Raw genomic sequence first — 18,727 nt, forward strand, 5'->3', positions numbered from 1 at the left:
TCTCAGAATTAAGTATTTACATTACATACACATTAAGGGCAAGTGTGTTTTGGGAGTAAAGAAAGAAGCAACAATCATACACAAGATAGCAACTTAGTAAGTTCTGAATGATGACAACACTCACACCTACAGAAAAGGCCCATCTATCAAGAAGACAGAATCTCATTAAGACACCAAACTATGCAAAAAAACACCAAAACAGCATGCATGAAACAGTGTTTGGAAAAATAAGTTATTTTCAGTATCTCAAAGCCTAAATGAAGAGAAAAATGATCAGTACACAGGAGATGAGACAACTTTTTCACCATCTAAAATAACCAGTGCACAACTTTTCACGGTATTCAAATTCCTAACTTAAGGGTATATGTAAAAGAAACAAGCATCATCCGTGCCAACAATGGAGGGGCTACAATAATCAGGAGCCCTGGTGGCAGAGTGGTTTAGGGCTTGGGTGCTGACCAAAAGGTCAGCAGTTCAAATCCACCAGCCGCTTCTTGGAAACCCTATGGGACAGTTCTACTTTGTCCTGTATGGTCGCTATGAGTCAAAATTGACTCAAAGGCAATGTGTTTTAATAACCAAAGAGGTTAGTGAGAGCCAATGGACGCATGAGATGACCTGAAGTGGTACAATTCAGCTTATTAAAACTTTGACTGAATAAAACCTGTTGCCATCAAGTCTATTCCACCTCATAGCAACCTCACAGAATGGAGCAGAACTGCACCACAGGGTTTCCAAGGAGCAGCTGGTGGATTCGAGCTGCCGAACTTTTGATTAGCAGCCGAGCTCTTAATCACGGTGCCACCAGGGCTCTTTGGCTGAACAGCAGGAAGGAATATCATAAGATATGATGTCTGGTTATGAAAAAATGTCTTAAGTACAGAAATCCCATTACCTGAATCACTGAAAAAAGTTTACTTCAGGATTAAGGCTATAAATTAGGTTTCTACATAGTTTATTCAGCAAATAGCTAATTCAATGAAATGGAAGATGGTTGCCCTCCTGAGGTTCCCTTAAAACTTATTCAATGGTTTAAAAAAAATTAAAATGGAGCAACGAAATAAAGTATGGTATTATTTTTATCACAAAACTCTTCTGACCATATCATTCTGAGTAAAAGACTGCTTGAGCAGTGTTAAAACAGAAACTTAAAACATTACTTTCATGAAAACCACATAAATTGATCTTTTAAAACCTCTGACACTGCTTAAAAGGCTTACTGAGAAAAACCAGAAAAAGTTTTATACTAAAATATTTCAACGGTTGTCTAAAATGTTGTAATAAAAAGTAGAAAATCTTTATCTTCAGTTTTTTATTTCACTCCCTTTCTTTTGACTAAATGTATGTTAACCCAAAAAAAAAAAAAAACCCCTCAAATGATCTAGACAAAAGCTTTTAGCTCAACACATAATTGCAACAAAATTACAATAATTGTACCAATTAAAATAATCTTGAATGAACAGTATGTTATCTTCATGTTCCGATGGTTTATAGAGGGATCTACTTAATTAGCTCAAATTGCTTTCCAGTGTTAGTATCAAATGTCATTTGTTAAAAGTTGAACAATTTAGAAAATAATTTAACAAAGCAATTTTTCCAAACACCAAGAACCAACATTTTCTTTTTCAGCTGAATAAAGCAAGCAGCTGTGTCATCAAATTGCTATAAAATAAATGAGGTTTTTTATGGAAGAAAAAAAATAAGTTTTACTACTCACGTTAAAAATACTATTTTCTGATTGTTTTCACTAAATCAGATTTCTTTAATAAAATAAGTGAATATCAATTATATCCTGCCGCTTTCTGTCTGCTGTAAATAAGATTTTTTACTATCCAAATGACATCAAAGGACTCAGCCGTGGTTGTCTAGAAAGTGTTACCCAAATTAGTATAACGTATTACAATAAATTGTCTTAGTGTAGTTTTCATTCCAAATCTTATTATATTTTTAAGTTAATTTCTTATGAATTCTCAAAAATTGCTTATTATATTGTCTTTTTCCTTACACTGCTACAAAATAATCTTTGTAAGTATTTGTAGCAGAAAAGACATAATTATTTCTCAAAAAAACAAAAAAAAAGCATCTCAGAATCATCTTGAATTTAACACACTCACGGATGGCAGGCCAGCCAAGAGCTGAAGTCAAAAAGGATGGGTTGGTTTAATGCCAAAACACAGTTCACGTTAACTCATTGTACCTCCAACATACAATATTCTGTATTTACTTGAACAAAAAAAAAATGTTCCCCTACAAAACCCCACCCTAAGTTACTTTTATTACATGATGCAAAATACTTTCCCCCTTTGAAAACATTTCTTTGGCAAATAATTCTATTTCATAAACAGAGTATGGGTGTACGGATAATAATTACCGTTTTCTTTAATCTATATGCTATATATTCTCTTTCGTCTATAACATATATTTTAATTTAGAAAATATACAAATATTGAAAATTTTCTTCAACAACGTGAAATCATATACCCGGTCAGAGTCAAATGTTAGCCAATTAGAATGAAAGTTTAAAAAGGTCAAACAATTATCTATCAGTAAAATACCACTATTTTAGCCTGAAAAGTTTTCTACTCTCCAGAATACGTTGTAGCCCGATACTGATAAAATGTGTTAACTGGTTGATGATTTGAGGCATCACATTTTTGCTCCCCTCCAGTTGCTTCAAATGTATATGCTGCATCTTTAAATGAATGTAAGTAATTTGATACTCAAGTATTTAGGGGAAAGGACCACACTCTGTGTAATTAATTTATCTTCTAATGGTTTAGAAAAAACATGCACGTGTGCGTGTATGTGTGCGTGTAAAATGTATCGGGGGAGAGTGCACACACAATAAAGTCTGTGTGCGCACAGGGGATATAGTGAGTGTAAAATGAGAAAGAAAATGGGGTAAAATGTCAACAAAATCCATAACTGGGTGAAGGGTATAAGGACGTTCTTTGTACTATTCTTATTCTTGCAACTTTTTTGTAAGTTTAAGAGTCTTTCCAAATTAAAAAAAAAAAAAAAAATGAATTATAAAAGGTACGTTCTGCAAGGGCGTAACATGCTGTTACGTTTGCCTCCCTATGTACCCTGCCTCCCTGGCCAGCCCCTACAACACACAGAAACACAAAGAACAACTATACGTGCCTTGACCCATAGTAAAAAACTCACATTACACACACATTAAGTGAGGAAAAGTAACTACAGAAAATAAACAAAAATCAAAAGAAGCAATCAGACCTCTTAGTATCTTGAAGAAGTAAGGTTTAAGGAAGGCATGCTATATTCAAACAATAATACCTCAAACGAGATTCAAATTACTCTTCACCCTTTTTTTTTTTTATCTTTTGCCTTCCTGCCACCATTCCAGCAAAAAAAATTAAACACCAAGCTCCAGAGCTACTGTTTTCTAATTTAAAGTACTTCCCAGTGATAAGATGAAAGCTCAGTTTTATACAAACATGTTCAGTATTTTCTACATAGTTTAACGAAACGCGGAAATAAGACCAATTTTCTGCAAAGACATTAGACGCCGTCATTAGGGGCTTTTAAAAAACATGTATGAATTCACCTGAATTAACTCACTAAACCAAGAGTTACAGATTTTAATATTTGTCCTCACTGACTGTTCCTTACGGGACCTGAAGTGATTAAGTTTGCCTTCTTGGCATTTGTCGAATTCAGTTCTTAAAATACTAATGAACACTGCACCTTCTACCTCTACTTGCCCTACAACTTTCATAGGTACTGGCTGCTTTTAATATTAGAGTTGAGAGAGGGAGACAGAGAGGGGGAGAGAGAGAGAGAAAAAAAGTAGTTTGTGCTTCATCCATTCCTGGAACAAAACAGTTTTTTTAAAAAGCTTTCGACACAGCCCCTGGGTGGTGCCAATGGTTAGCATGCTTGGCAGCTCCTCTAAAGTTTAGAGGTTCGAGTCCACCCAGAGGTGCCTCAGAAGAAAGGCTTGGCAACCTGCTTCAGAAAAAGTCAGCCACTAAAAAGCTGATGGGGCGCAACTCTGCTCTGACACACATGGGGCTGCCACGAATCAGAGCCAACACGGTGGCTGCTGTTTGTTGTGTTTTTTTCTGACATACATATATGCATAACGATTTCGATTAAGTGTGACGTGCAGTTACAGAAATAACGTGAGCGCACTAGGGACTACAGCTCTTAGATACACGCACTTTAATGATGTCTCTAAGTAAAAATACAAACAAGGCAACGAATATTTACTGAACGATCACCATGCAGAACAAAAGAAAAGGTCAGAGAAGAACCCGATTTGTAATAAGTACTGACTAGGTGCTAAAGAGGGGCCTTGGTGGCACAGTGGTTAAGAGCTCGGCTGCTAACCAAAAGGTCGGCAGTTTGAATCCTCCAGCCACTCCTTGGAAACCCTATGGGGCAGTACTACCCTGTCTTAAAGGGTCACTATGAGTCAAAATCGACTCAACAGCAATGGGTTCGGTTTTGGTGTAAGTACTAAAGGTACCTAGGAGGCACAAATGGTTTGTGCTTGGCTACTAACCCAAGGGTAGGCAGTTCGAACCCACCTAGCGTTACCACAGAAGAAAGGCCTGGTGATCTGCGTCTGTAAGGATTACACCCAAGAAAACCCTACGGAGCAGTTCTACTCTGTAACACATGGGGTCGCCATGAGTTGGAATTGACTCGACAGCAACTGGTTACTGGTTATGAGAAAACTAGCTCTCCTGTTTCCAAGTTTTCAAATCTCTAGAAACCAACTGTATTACTCTAGGAACAATACAACTTAGACTCTAAGAATCCAAAGCAGCCTCAAATCACTTCAGACATTGTTTATTAGGCCATCCGTCACTTTATCTGAAGTTTTGTCTACCTTCAAATTCAGTTGAAGTCCTAAATGAAGGCTTATCCCTTTCTGTGACATATTTTCATATACATATACAAATAATAATATATTTCTCAAGGATAAAAAGAGAGTGCAGAAATATTACCTGTTTATGTTAAATAGGGCTTTAATGTATAAAATATAGCATGTGAAAAATATACCTCATTATATTGGTATGAATTATTATTAAGCAGCTAAAACTTTTAAAGAGTTAAGATGGAACTCTTCATAATGACTGTTCATATCTAGCAAGCATTCATAATTACACAGCACCTATGCTGTGATAATGGAAGCCCTGGTGGCGTAGTGGTTAAATGCTACGGCTGCTAACCAAAGGGTCAGCAGTTCAAATCTGCCAGGCGCTCCTAGGTAACTCTATGGAGCAGTTCTACTCTGTCCTATAGGGTTGCTATGAGTTGGAATTGACTCAACGGCACTGGGTTTGGTTTGGGTTTGTATGTTGTGATACATTTATTCATGAATTGAAACAATATTTTACTATACAATCAAGGAAAAAAACCAATCACCTATCTTGTAATAAGAAGATAATTTCTAAACTAACAAAGACCAAATGCAATTCAAGGCCACTTTTCCACAGGCATACGGAAACCATGTACCACTGCCATCTACTAGAACACTTACTTGACACAGCACTCAAATTTTAAATGACTGATTTAATTTAGCATAAATTAAACATTGCAAAACCCAGAAGAGCCCAAATTTGTAATACAACAAACAATCCTTTATTTGCTTTAAATAGTAAAGAAATTATTATTCTTTTATAGTAAGTCATTTGAAATACTTTTTGAATTTCTACTTCTGATTTTAAAAGTTGATTAAATTTTAAAACCAGTTATTTATCTAAAAAACGTTAAAGAGAACTTGTACACAAAAAAAGGGGATTGGAAAATAATGAAAAACACACGCTGACGATACTCTAAGGGAAAAAAATTATTTGAAATCTTAAAAGTTCTATCTGCACTAGATGCTTTGTTAGATTTAATATCTCATTTATATTTTTTAAATAGCAGTTTCAGTTACATCCAATTTTATAAAATTGTACAGTTCCTTTGTATTTTTTCTTCTTTTAAAGAGTTAGCTTATTTAGAGTAGCAGTTAAAATCTTTGAATGAACTGAAATATTCTATTAAACAGTAAGGGTTATACCATATTTTTACGCAAATAACGTGTGCCTTCTACGGTTTGTCAACCGTGCCCTCCCCCAGGAGGTATTTTCGTAATTGGGCGACGCTAATTTTTTTACAGCAACATGTAAAAAAAAAAAAAAACTGGCATAGCAGCACTCATGAAAAAGTTTTGAAGGAGGGACCACGGTTGGCAAAAAAAAAAAAGGTAGAAAGTATGCGTTATTTGCATATAAATACGGTAACTTTGTGAATTTGACAGGAAACTGATAATTCTTCAAAATGTACATTTCACTGAGTCTCAAATGCAGGTCTTTCGAGAAAAAATTTTAATCAATTTTTTAAGCAGAAGTGGAAATTTAAAAAAGTACTTCAAATGATTTGCTATAAAAGACCAATAATTCCTTTACTGTCTAATGTAATTAAAGAATTTTTTCCAGCCAGTATTCACAATTTCTAGAGTCTTCCAGATAGAAAGCTGTGAAAAATGCCTGCACTAATGACTTGGAAAATGAAGTCTCTTTAACACATAAAGACACCTAGGTTAAAACATAAAATGGAAATAAATAATAATGTTTTAATGTTTGAATTTCATAAAGCCAATACTAAAATACATAAACACATAAAGCCAATATTAGTAATTAAACATAATTTTAGTATATAGGCTGCATACTGAAAAAGAAAGAACATGGCCAAAAACAGCTGTAAATTTTACATGGTGCAATATATACCTGTATACAACTTCAGAATCATCGTGGAAAATAACAGCAATGATTCGCTTAATCTGGAAGCATACATTTTGTTCATATTTATATGTATTCATTTTGCAGTATATGCATTAACTTTTTTTGAAAAGTTAACTCAATCTGAATATAAAGGTAAATATAAATAGGTCAAAGTACCTTTCATAAATGGTTTTTAATGTCATCTGATCTGGAACACCTTCAGTTTCTTCCAAATATAATATGAGCCATGAGGTTCGGTATGGCCACTGTTCAGTAAGGTTGATCCAGCTGGCAAGCCTATCCCAGTTGAAGCTAATCTGATTGGCCCTCAGTAATCGCCCTTTAAGGAATACAAAAACATTTTAAAATTAATAGATGAGTGCTACTAAACATTTAGCATATGTATACATAAAAAATAACATCAAATCCTTAAATTTTGGCATTTAGTTTATACTACAAATTCAAACCCAGTATTTATATGGCTGCTATAATCCAAAGAGTTATACTGTACAGCTTCTAAGGTTTAGACACAATTCTGTTTAATCCTAAAGTAATTTTTGTATGTGTGATTTGCCATGGTCCCACATACTGCTCCGACCACATACATGCGGAAAAAACTCTTTCAGGACTTGGCTACGTGCCAGACACCGCCCGGATGCTGCACGTGATCAGACAGCAGAACGTCAGTTTACCCATATGCTAAGATCCTACTGATGGGCCTCAAACAGATCCAGATACGCTAGTTCAGCCTTTGGTTTTTATGAGTAAATGTGCGGCCCCAAAAACACTTTCATTTTTATGTATTAAGGGCTGTCTATCCAGGTAACCTACCAAGTGGGTTAAAATGAGTGGGTCTAAAATCTGTTACTTCTATATACGGAAAAAGCCCTATCCATTGCTGGGGTTTTCTGGACCCTAATTCCGTGTTCTACCGCTACATGTGCTTACATATGGACAGCTGCAATTCTCACACTTTCAGAAAGGAGGCGCTGTTCCACTGCATCATCAGTTTTGAGTTGACAGAGATTTTCAATTGCTGATATCACTTTTTAATTATATCAGTTTTACTTCATCGTTATCGGTTTAGTTTCCATCTAGAATAAAACTTAAACTCATGAAATAAAGCTTACTGCCTTCATAAAACTAACACTCTCGTGGAGAAGGCAAGTCAACAAGACAGCAAGTAATAAATTTTGTGTGTCAAGAGAGGAAGAGATCTACTCAGTGGGATGTAAATACAGTGAAATCTGTTGAGAGATGGAACTCGACAGGACTTACTTGTTTTGTCAGGTCTCAAGAGTTTCCTGCCTTTGACAGGGTGCAGTCTTAGCACTTTTCTATTGCTCCTTTTAATGGAAAACATCTGCGTTTTCCTTCTCTGATAAGTTTCTGCCTTCCAAAGGTTTCAGCTTCAGCAGCTATTACTATATAGTTTCACATAAAACTAAAATTTCATAAAACCAGGCAACTAGAAGGTGATACAAGTGGCTAAGCACTGGACTACTAATCAAAAGGTTGATGGTTCAACTCTGCCCAGAAGCACCTCAGAGGTAAGGCCTGGCAATCGGCTTCTGAAAGGTCACAGTCTTGAAAACCTATGGTGTGGCTCTACTCTGCACACACGGCGGTCACCGTGAGTCAGAACTGACTCAGTGACAACCAAGAGCAACAAGAAACAAGGTATTAAAATGTGCTGGCAACACTGAGGAGCTCTGGCGGCACAGCGGTTAAGGCCAGATGAGTTGTGGGATGACATCAAGGACATCATTCATGAAGAAAGTAAAAGGTCATTAAAAAGACAGGAAAAAAGAAAAGACCAAAATGGATGTCAGAAGACACTGTGAAACTTGCTCTTGAACGTAAAGTAGCTAAAGCGAACGGAAGAAATGATGAAGTAAAAGCTAAACGGAACATTTCAAAGGGTAGCTCGAGAAGACAAAGTATTATAATGAAATGTGCAAAGACCTGGAGTTAGAAAACCAAAAGGGAAGAACACGCTTGGCAGTTCTCAAGATGGAAAAACTAAAAATTCAAGTGTCGATTTGAAATATTGAAGGATTCTATGGGCAAAATATTGAACAATGCAGGAAGCATCAAAAGAAGATGGAAGGACATAAACCAGAGACTACATCAGCCTGAGACCAGAAGAACTAGATGGTGCCCGTCTACAACCGATGACTGCCCTGACAGGGAACACAACAGGGAATCCCTGAGGGAGCAGGAGAGCAGTGGGATGCAGATCCCAAATTCTCATAAAAAGACCAGACTTAGTGGTCTGACTGAGGCTAGAAGGACACCCGTGGTCATGGCCCCCAGACCTTCTGTTGGCCCAGGACAGGAACCATTCCCAAAGCCAACTCTTCAGACATGGACTGGACTGGACAATGGGTTGGAGAGGGATGCTGGTGAGGAGTGAGCTTCTTGGATCAGGTGGACACTTGAGGCTATGTTGGTATCTCCTGCTTGGAGGGGAGATGAGAGGGTAGAGAGGGTTAGAGGCTGGCGAAATGGACACGAAAAGAGAGTGGAGGGAGGGAGTGGGCTGTCTCACTAGGGGGAGAGTAATTGGGAGTATGTAGCAAGGTGTATGTAAGTTTTTGTGTGAGAGACTGACTTGATTTGTAAACTTTCACTTAAAGCACAATAAAAATTATATATAAAAAAAGAAACAACAACAAAAAAAATAGAAGGAATACACAGTTATTGTACCAAAAAAGAAATGGCTGACATTCAACCATTTTAGGAGGTAGCATATGATCAAGAACTAATAGTAATGAAGGAAGAAGTCCAAGCTGCACTGAGACACTGGCAAAAAACAAGGCTCTAGGAATTGATGGAATACCAATTGAGATATTTCAACAAACAGATGCAACGTTGGATGTGCTAAATCATCTATGCCAAGAAATCTAGAAGACACCTTCAAGGCCAACCGACTGGAAGAAATCCGTATTTGTGCCCATTCCAAAGAATGGTAATCCAACAGCACGTGAAAATTATCGAATATCATTAATATCACACGCAAGTAAGATTCTGCTGAAGGTAATTAAAAAATGGCTGCAGCAGTACATCAACAGGGAACTGCCAGAAATTCAAGGTGGATTCAGAGGAAGACCTGGAACAACAGATATCACTGCTGATGTCAGATGGATCTTGACTAAAAAGAGAGACTACCAGAAAGATGTTTACCTGTGTTTTATCGACTATACAAAGGCATTCTACTGTGTAGATCGTAACAAATTATGGACAACAGTGTGAAGAATGGGAATTCCAGAACACTTAATTGTGTACACAGACCAAGAGGCAGTTATTCAAACAGAACGAGGGGATATTGCATGGTTTAAAATCAGAAAACGTGTGCATCAGGGTTGTATCCTTTCACCATACTTATTCCATCTGTATGCTGAGCAAGTAATCCAAGAAGCTGAATTATATGAAGAATAATGTCAGCATCAGGATTGGAAGAAGACTCATTAACACCCTGCAATATGCAGATGACACAAGATTGCTTGCTGAAAGCAAAGAGGACTTGAAGCACTTACTGATGATGATCAAAGACCACAGCCTTCAGTATGGATTACACTTCAACATAAAAAAAAAACCCAAAAAACCAAACCCAGTGCCGTCAAGTCGATTCTGACTCATAGAGACCCTACAGGACAGAGTAGAACTGCCTCATAGAGTTTCCAGGGAGTGCCTGGCAGATTCCAACTGCCAACCCTTTGGTTACCAGCCGTAGCACTTAATCACTATGCCACCAGGTCTTCCCCTCAACGTAAAGAGAAAAATCTTCACCACTGGACCAATAAGCAACATCATGACAAATGGGGAAAAAACTGAAGTTGTCAAAGGTTTCCTTTTACTTGGATCCACAATCAATGCTCATGCAAGTAGCAATCAAGAAATCAAATGATGTACTGCATTGGGCAAATCTGCTGCAAAAGATCTCCTTAACGTGTTAAAAAGCAAAGACATCACTTTGAGGACTAAAGTGTGCCTGACCCAAACCATGGTATTTTCAATTACTTCATATGCATGTGAAACCTGGACAATGAATAAGGAAGACCAAAGAAGAACTGATGCCTTTGAATTATGGAGTTGGTGAAGAATATTCAATATACCATAAAATACCAGAAGAATGAATAAATCTGTCTTGGAAGAAGTACAGCCAGAATGCTCCTTTGAAGTGAGGATGGTGAGACTTCGTTTCGGACATGTTATCAGAAGGACCAGTCCCTGGAGAAGGACATCATGCTTGGTAAAGTAGAGGGTCAGTGAAAATAGGAAGACCCTTAATGGAATGGATTGACACAGTGGCTGCGACAAGGGACTCAAACATAGCAATGACCGTTGGGATGGCACAGGACCAGGCAGTGTTTCATTCTGTTGTACACAGGGTAGGAGTCGGAACCAACTCGATGGCACCTAACAACAACAACAACAACAACATCTAATACTTAAGAAATAAAGTAACAGGAAGAGAAAGTTTCGTCCAATGAATGTGTCTAAAATTTTTTATAATTTTATTCTCCAAAATCACGCAATAATACTTAAAATGAAGCATATTTGATAAAGCAGTTTTTAAGTAGGAAGCCACTCAACTAAATACTTTCCAGTATCTTATCCGCTACAATCCCAAACTCTTTTCTGATATCAGTCCCATCTATTCTATGACTGGAGCCCTGGTGGCACAGTGGTTAAAAGCTATGGCTTCTAACTAAAAGGTTGGCAGTTCAAATCCACCAATCACTCCGTGGAAACCCTATAGGGCAATTCTACTCTGTTCTATAGTCACTATGAGTCAGAATCGACTCCACAGCAACAGGTTTTTTTTTTTTTTTAATGACTTTCTTATTCCTAATAATATAGCAAAAACTACCTGCATAATGCTCAACAGAGACACATGGTCCATTTTCGCATACAAAGAAATGGGGGTTTCAAGAAGTTGGGTAATATGTCCAGGACTCAAACTCAAGTTTTTTGCCTTCAAATTCAATCCTTTCCATTAAAATATTTCCTATATAGGTCCAACTAATGTTATCCAACTTAATGAAATATTTATCATGAAAACTATCAAAATTCCATTAAAATACAAAGGTTTAAATCTGTTATTTTTAACCTAACACTTAATTTTAAGCAATGAAACTATGGCATTAGATATTTTTATAAACAGGTATTTTACCAAAAATCTTTTGTTTTCAGGCAGAGCTACATTGATTAAATAAAATAAAAATATCTCCCATTTAAATTAATCTAGAAAGTCTACTATATAGTCAAAGACTAAGAGAAATTCTTACATTTAAAATGAGGTGTTCAGAAAATACTTTTTTTCTACTCTGAAAACCATCATTTTCAAAACGTGTATTTCAACTCAACTATTACATGACACTGAGTTGATCCCCTTTAAAATGCCTGAAAATGTCTTACCATAACCTAAAGCCCCTGCCATGGATTTTGGGTCTGTAATGGAAACCCTGGTGGCATAGCGGTTAAGTGCTACAGCTGCTAACCAAAAGGTCGGCAGTTCGAATCCACCAGGCGCTCCTTGGGAACTCTATGGGGCAGTTCTACTCTGTCCTATAGGGTCGCTGTGAGTTGGAATCAACGTGACAGCAATGGGTTTGGTTTGGCTTGGTTTAAGACACAAAATGAACTAGCCACTGGCTATTTCTTCAACATCGCTTCCCACTGCCCTCCGGCTGTTCATGGAATCCCACCTAAAGGGCCTTTATACTTGCTGTTCCTTCTGCTTAAAACGCTTTTGTCGAGATACTTGTAAGACTCAGTTCCCACTTCATTCAGTTCTCTTATTCATTCAACAACGTCACAGACATTGTTCTGGGTACTGAGGAAAAAGCGATAAGATGGATAAAAATCCCTGCCCATGTGGATCTTACATTCTACAGAGAGACAACAGACAATAAAGAAAATTAATAAGTAAATGATATGATGTATTAGAAGGTGGTAAGTTCTAAGGAGAACCAGATGGAAAGCTACGGCAATAATGAATGTAGGTGAGACATAATGGTGAGAAATAGTCTGATTCTGGATATATTCTGAAGACTTGTTCTTAACCGCTGCTCAGTCAGCTAACAGACTGGAGGTGGTGTATAAAGTGAAAACATCATGATTTTTAACCCAAGGAACTAGAAAAAAATTGGATTAACTGAGATGAGAGCGACTATGAACAGAATTCAACTTTGGACATGTTGAGTCTTGGAAATGACGTCAAACAGGCAACTGGACAGCTACAGGGCTGACGATACGCATTTGTGAGTCTTCAGCATAGAAGTGGTATTTAAAACTTTGAGACTAAATGGGATCGACAAGGGAGCTAGTCTACATAGAAAAGGAAGGATCCCAGGACCGAGTCCATGGCATTCCAACATTAAATGGTAAAAGAAGATGAGAAATAACCATCAGCATGGGAGTCGGAAAATCCAGTAAGCGTGGCATTACGAAAGCCAAATAAAGAAATAATCTCAAGAAGTGGGGAGTGATCAACATATTGTCAAGTGCTGCTAACACTTCAATTTAGGCAAGGACTAAGATTTGGCCACTGGATTTTGTAACATGGAAGTAATTTTATAACATGGAAGTTACCTTAAAGGTGCGATTTTGCGGAAGTACTGAGGGCAAAGGGTTATTGGAGTAGGGTAAGAGGGAACAGAGGGAGAAGAATCTGTCACAGGGATAGATATCTCTTTCAAGGAATTTCCTGAAAAATGGGGTGGTAGCTAGAGGTGGAGTCAAGAGGTTCCTCCCCCACCCCACAGGAGAAACAACAATATGTTTGTGTGTTGGTGGGAATAATTTCAAAGGAGTGAGTGGGGGAGTGTTATCTTCTTCTCACTGTTTCATTTTTTATGGCATTTATCATTACATGACATTATATATTTCAGTCTTCCCCAATAGGGGAGAGATTTTATCTTGTTCTCTGCTTTATCTCCACAATGCCTAGACCAATATCTGACATTTAGCATATACTCAATATACATTTGTTAGAAGAGCATATAAATGTTATTGACAAGATGCTAGAACATTTCCATTGCAGGATTTAATAAAAAATAATGAGGTTTGGGGCCTCGTTTAAAGGAAATTAATTGCCAAGAAGAATGTAAATGTATTATTAGATACAATCCTATTTGCAATATATTTCCACAGTATGAGCCTCAATGTTAGTATTAAAACATAATTTCAATATAATCATCATTACAGAATTAACCATCCAAAGAAAGAGACACAGATTTTACAAATTAAATTACAAGTGTTGATATGACTGTCTCAAGACTAATTAGCAAGTAACTAATGGTGGTGACCCTACACAACGCCCCATAGGGTATCTGAGGAGCGCCTGGCAGACTTGAACTGCCGACCATTTTGTTAGCAGCCATAGCACTTAGCCGCTACGCCATCAGGGTTTCCTTTTTTTTTTTTTTTCACTGGTGGTGGTGGGGAAACCCTGGTGGTGTAGTGGTTAAGTGCTACAACCGTGAACCAAGAGGTCAGCAGTTCAAATCCTCCAGGCACTCCTTGGAAACTCTACAGGGCAGTTCTACTCTGTCCTGTAGGGTTGCTATGAATCGGAATCGACTCAACGGCAGTGGGTTTGGTTTGGTTTAATGGTGGTGCAAATATTGACAATAAAATTGAGGAATCTTACTCTATGACTGAGTTCCTCGTGTGGAATTCTGTTTTCCACAATAATGGTGGTATTTACAATGAAAACATTAATACAATATACCCATTTGTTCCTGAAATTAAATTGCTTTGTTAATGTTGAAGCTTATTATTTATCATAAGACAATAAGAAACAGAAGTTACCTGTCACAGAAACAATATTAAGTAATCTTCTCATAGTCTGAGGGCTTATGTCACTGAACCAGTCCTCAGTAACCAACAGTTTTGTAAGATCAAAGGACATCTGCCGAGTGATCGTCCGCTGTATCTGTCTTCTCCGGTAAGTATCCTGAAACAATGTATTATAAATAAGAATGAACCTGCTATTTTCAGTCTAAGAACTTAAGGCTTCTTAAGAATATAATTTTACTATCACAAAAAAGAATCTGAATTTTTAATCGAAGAAGACTGTACAGTAATAAAAAGAATTATTATTCCATGAGGCAGAATATTTACACAAAAGCAGTTATATTCCAAACTCTCAAGGAAATTCATTATATACAGGAACTATGAAGTAAGAAAACAAACTAATCCTTCCTATGGTTTTAAGGATTCAACACTTTGATTTTTAGATTAAAGTGTGTGACAAGTATGCAGAAAAGAAAGTATGGCTTCTCTAAACATCATCGTATCTCCATAACAATTAAAGGCATTTTATTGAGCAGGTGGGGTAGGGGATCCCATCTAAGGACAGGAGGACAGGCACAACAAAGGTTCTCACCTAGGGTCACAATGCAAGTGAACGATGCAATCAGCCACAGAGGTCCAAGTGTACAGACACTCAGGAGAGAAACTCACAACAGTAAACCAGGCCTTTCTATTAATTTAGTGCAGGCAGTTAATTAGCATTTTGTCCCGCATAATAATTATTCTGCATCCATGTTAATATAGGACAGATACAAGGAATCAAAATGTCACTTAAGACACATTTTATTAAAAAGTAAAATTTGTAAATTTAATGGTAGCAAATCAGGAAAAAAAAAAAACAAGGTCAACGCTTGTATGACTTATCTGTCACCAGGTGGCATTATTACTATAACTTACCTGCCAGTGGACATTTTCCTGTCTTATAATACTCCTTTCTATACAAAGAGGTTTCCTAGGGATGGGGTAGGACAGGGACAACTGAAGTGTTAGAAAAGGTGGCTGAGAAGGGCACAAAATCACTATGTAGGTATAGGAAAAAAAAAAAAAAGTACACACCTCACAAACATCAGGGAAGGAGGAAGGCTAAGACGAAGATAAAGCGAGGCGCTATTCTCGTGCCACAAACTGCTTCATCCCCTACAACTATGGTGGCAACGCACATCTCAATCTGACTAGGAATTAACAGAGTGGTTTTCAACCCTGGATGAAAGATCCCAGAGACTTCCGGCCAACACGGCGCCAGAGACAGAAGCACCACGCTGTCCCTCTATAGCAAAGACCCAAAAAACTAAATAAAACGTCATTCCTGGAACCTGAAGTATCAAATGAAGAGATACTCAGCCAAGCACCAGATGGAATAAGAAACTGACAGAGGACAGAGAATGAGGACAGAGATGTGTGAAGGGTCCCATCGCTAACGCAGCACAGATGTGCCATCTTGGACTCCTGCTGGGGATTGGCAGACAGGGAGCACAGGAAAGCAGTTTCACAGAACTTCCAGAAGGAGACAGAGCACCTGGTAACCTGCAATACATGCTTTCCCACCCCTCCATTTGCTCCCCACTGCTCTTCCTTTGAGCTTGCTGGCTGGCTGCGGTGGCTCAGCCAGCCAGGAAGTGCACCGTCCATGCCTCTTGGATTCGCCCCACCCATGTCAGAGATCAGTGGACAGGGAGTAAGGGAAAGCAGCTTCAGGAAGTTCCCACCAGGAGACAGATCATCTGGTAACAAGCGATATACACTTTCCTAACCCCCGCTTCTTCCTCCCAACTTCGGCCTCCTCTGCTTCCCGCCAGCTGCAGTCTCTTGGCCAGGAGACAACTGCTTCAGCCTCAGGCTGCTTGGATTCGCCCTGCCCACACTGGCCAGGCTCCTGAGCTGGTGGTGGTTCTTTCTGTCTCTTTTGGTTTCTTCTGTGCCTCCTACCACCTCCCCCTTCTTTCTCTGGAACACCTGGCTCCGTGTGCCATCTCTGCTTCTTCCTCAAAGGCTGTGAAGCCACGCTCGACTGGGGAACCACTCCCCCGCCCAGCAACACCACGCTGGTGGGATCCTTGGGACTTTTTTTTGCCTTGTGTTACTTTGTTCTGTTTTGTTTTGTCTGTTTTCTTTTCGCAGTTTGGGAGCCCCTTCTTGCCGGGCTGCACTGCACAGCTTAGGAGCCACTCCCCCAATCTACGCAGTCACACATATGGGATCCCTGGGGGCATTTCCTTCTTTTTTTTCTCTTTTCTCTCTCTTTTTCCCTTTCTCCTTCCTCATTTCTCAGTTCTGGTCTCTCTACGCTTATCTTCTTTTCCTGTCTCCTGAATACCTGGTGATGTGTGACACCTATACCCCCTCTAGCCAGACTATACCGCATAGTCTGGCAGCCACTTCCCCCGTCTTAGCAACCCCGCTGGAGGGACTCTGAGACTCTTCCGGGCTTTTTTTTTTTCCCCCAAATTTTTATCTAGTTATTTTTTTTTCTTTTCCCGTTTTTCTTTTTTTTCTTTTTGCTTTTCTCCATTTCTCGGTTTCTTTTCTCTCCACTCCAACGGCAAGCTCCCTTAGCACTTTCTTTGCTTGTTTGGTTGTTTTTAGCTCCTGTTTCTCTCTCCTCTTTCCCATACCCCTATTAGCTCCATACATCACAACCTCCCCCATCTTTCCTGCCTACCTGTACCATGCACTGAACACCATACCCCTGAGCAGCACAGGCACAGCCCACTTGAACCTGCCCAACACTGATTCCTGGCCCACCCTGTTGGGCCTAGTACATGCCACAAACAACCCATCCCAGGCCCTCCCCTTCAGCTGGACCTGCCCTGCTGCACCATAGCTGATTGACTGCCCCTGCCCATTGGACAAGGAGGTAAAAAGTATTGTGACTACAGATGAGCAAGCGACAAAGATAGCACAGCCCGCCTGCTCAGACATAACCAAATAAAACAAAAAAGCAGGACGAAACAAACAAATCCACAATCAAGAAATGAAGAAAATAACTACTGAATGTCCCGAAGACAGCAGACAATATCAAAACATATTGAAAAAAGGACAGGGTGGTTCTAGTAGGTGTCCAAAATAAAATACCAGGTGACTTTCCAGTAGAAGAAAAGGCACTAGAACTACCTGATAGGGAATTCAAATCTCTAATATTCAGAGCAATCCAAGAGTTGAAGCAAAAAAAGCAGACAAAAATGAGAAAAAAATAGACAAATTTATGGAAGAGGCAGACAAATTCATGGAAAATAGACAAAAAAATGTACAATTCAGGAAAGCAATACAGGAACAAAATGCCAAAATAAACTCACAACTAGAAATCATACAAAAACAGCAATCAGAAATCCAAAAGATAAACAACAAGATTTCAGAAACGGATGGTGAAATTAGGACGTTTCCAGATAAATAAAAATTAACGGAATATGTAAAAACCAAAACAAATTCACAAGAATTATTAAAGGGAGTCCTTCGGTCTGAGAACAAACATCAGACCACAGCCCGAATTTAGGAGGCAAGATTGTACCAACCAGATACCAACCCAGGAAATGAACTCTCAAGGACTATCCAAAACGAAAACAACTGAAACAGGGAACCAGAGAGGTTAATCTATAATTGACAACAACGTCAGAACAATAAAAGAGGGAATAAATGGTATAGGTATAAAACTTTCTAATGGAGAGGAAGGCAAGGCAATACCAAGTAATAATAGACTGGTTCAAACCTAGAAAGATAAGGGTAAATTTCAAAGTAACCACATAGAAAGTTAACAAACCTACTCATCAAAATTAAGAAGAAAAACATAAGGTCTCAATAAAAACAAAATCTACAAAAATGAAAGAAATGAAAAGAAATTCACAAACAAAAGGAACTCAGCACAGGAGAGTAAGAGGAACAAAGAAAATGTTAGTACCACAAAAAAAACCACTACAAAATGACAGAAATAAACTCACACCTATCAATAATTACACTGAATGTAAATGGCCTAAATGCACCCATAAAGAGCCACAGGGTGACCGAATGGATAAAAAAACAGGATCCATCAATATGCTGCCTACAAGAGACACACCTTAGACACAAAGACATAAATTTATTAAAAATCAAAGGATGGAAAAATGTATTATCACTCAAATAACGATCAGAAAAGAGCAGGAGTGGCAATACTAATCTCAGATAAGATAGAC

At 38.3% G+C, this 18,727-nt stretch overlaps 1 protein-coding gene across 8 annotated transcripts in view; it reads right to left on the bottom strand.

Moving 5' to 3' along the window:
* Nucleotides 1-18,727, bottom strand: part of KIDINS220 (kinase D interacting substrate 220) — a 128,987-nt gene that overhangs the window by 42,646 nt on the left and 67,614 nt on the right. For all 8 annotated transcript variants that reach the window (XM_049904674.1, XM_049904672.1, XM_049904669.1 and 5 more), the window contains 2 exons: nucleotides 14,562-14,706; nucleotides 6,918-7,080 (listed from right to left, as the gene is read on the bottom strand). In XM_049904674.1, the coding sequence (XP_049760631.1) occupies nucleotides 6,918-7,080; nucleotides 14,562-14,706 (308 nt within the window). The remainder of the gene's footprint in view (nucleotides 1-6,917; nucleotides 7,081-14,561; nucleotides 14,707-18,727) is intronic.

Source organism: Elephas maximus, chromosome 12 (genome assembly GCF_024166365.1).
Source record: "Elephas maximus indicus isolate mEleMax1 chromosome 12, mEleMax1 primary haplotype, whole genome shotgun sequence".
NCBI lineage: Eukaryota > Metazoa > Chordata > Mammalia > Proboscidea > Elephantidae > Elephas > Elephas maximus.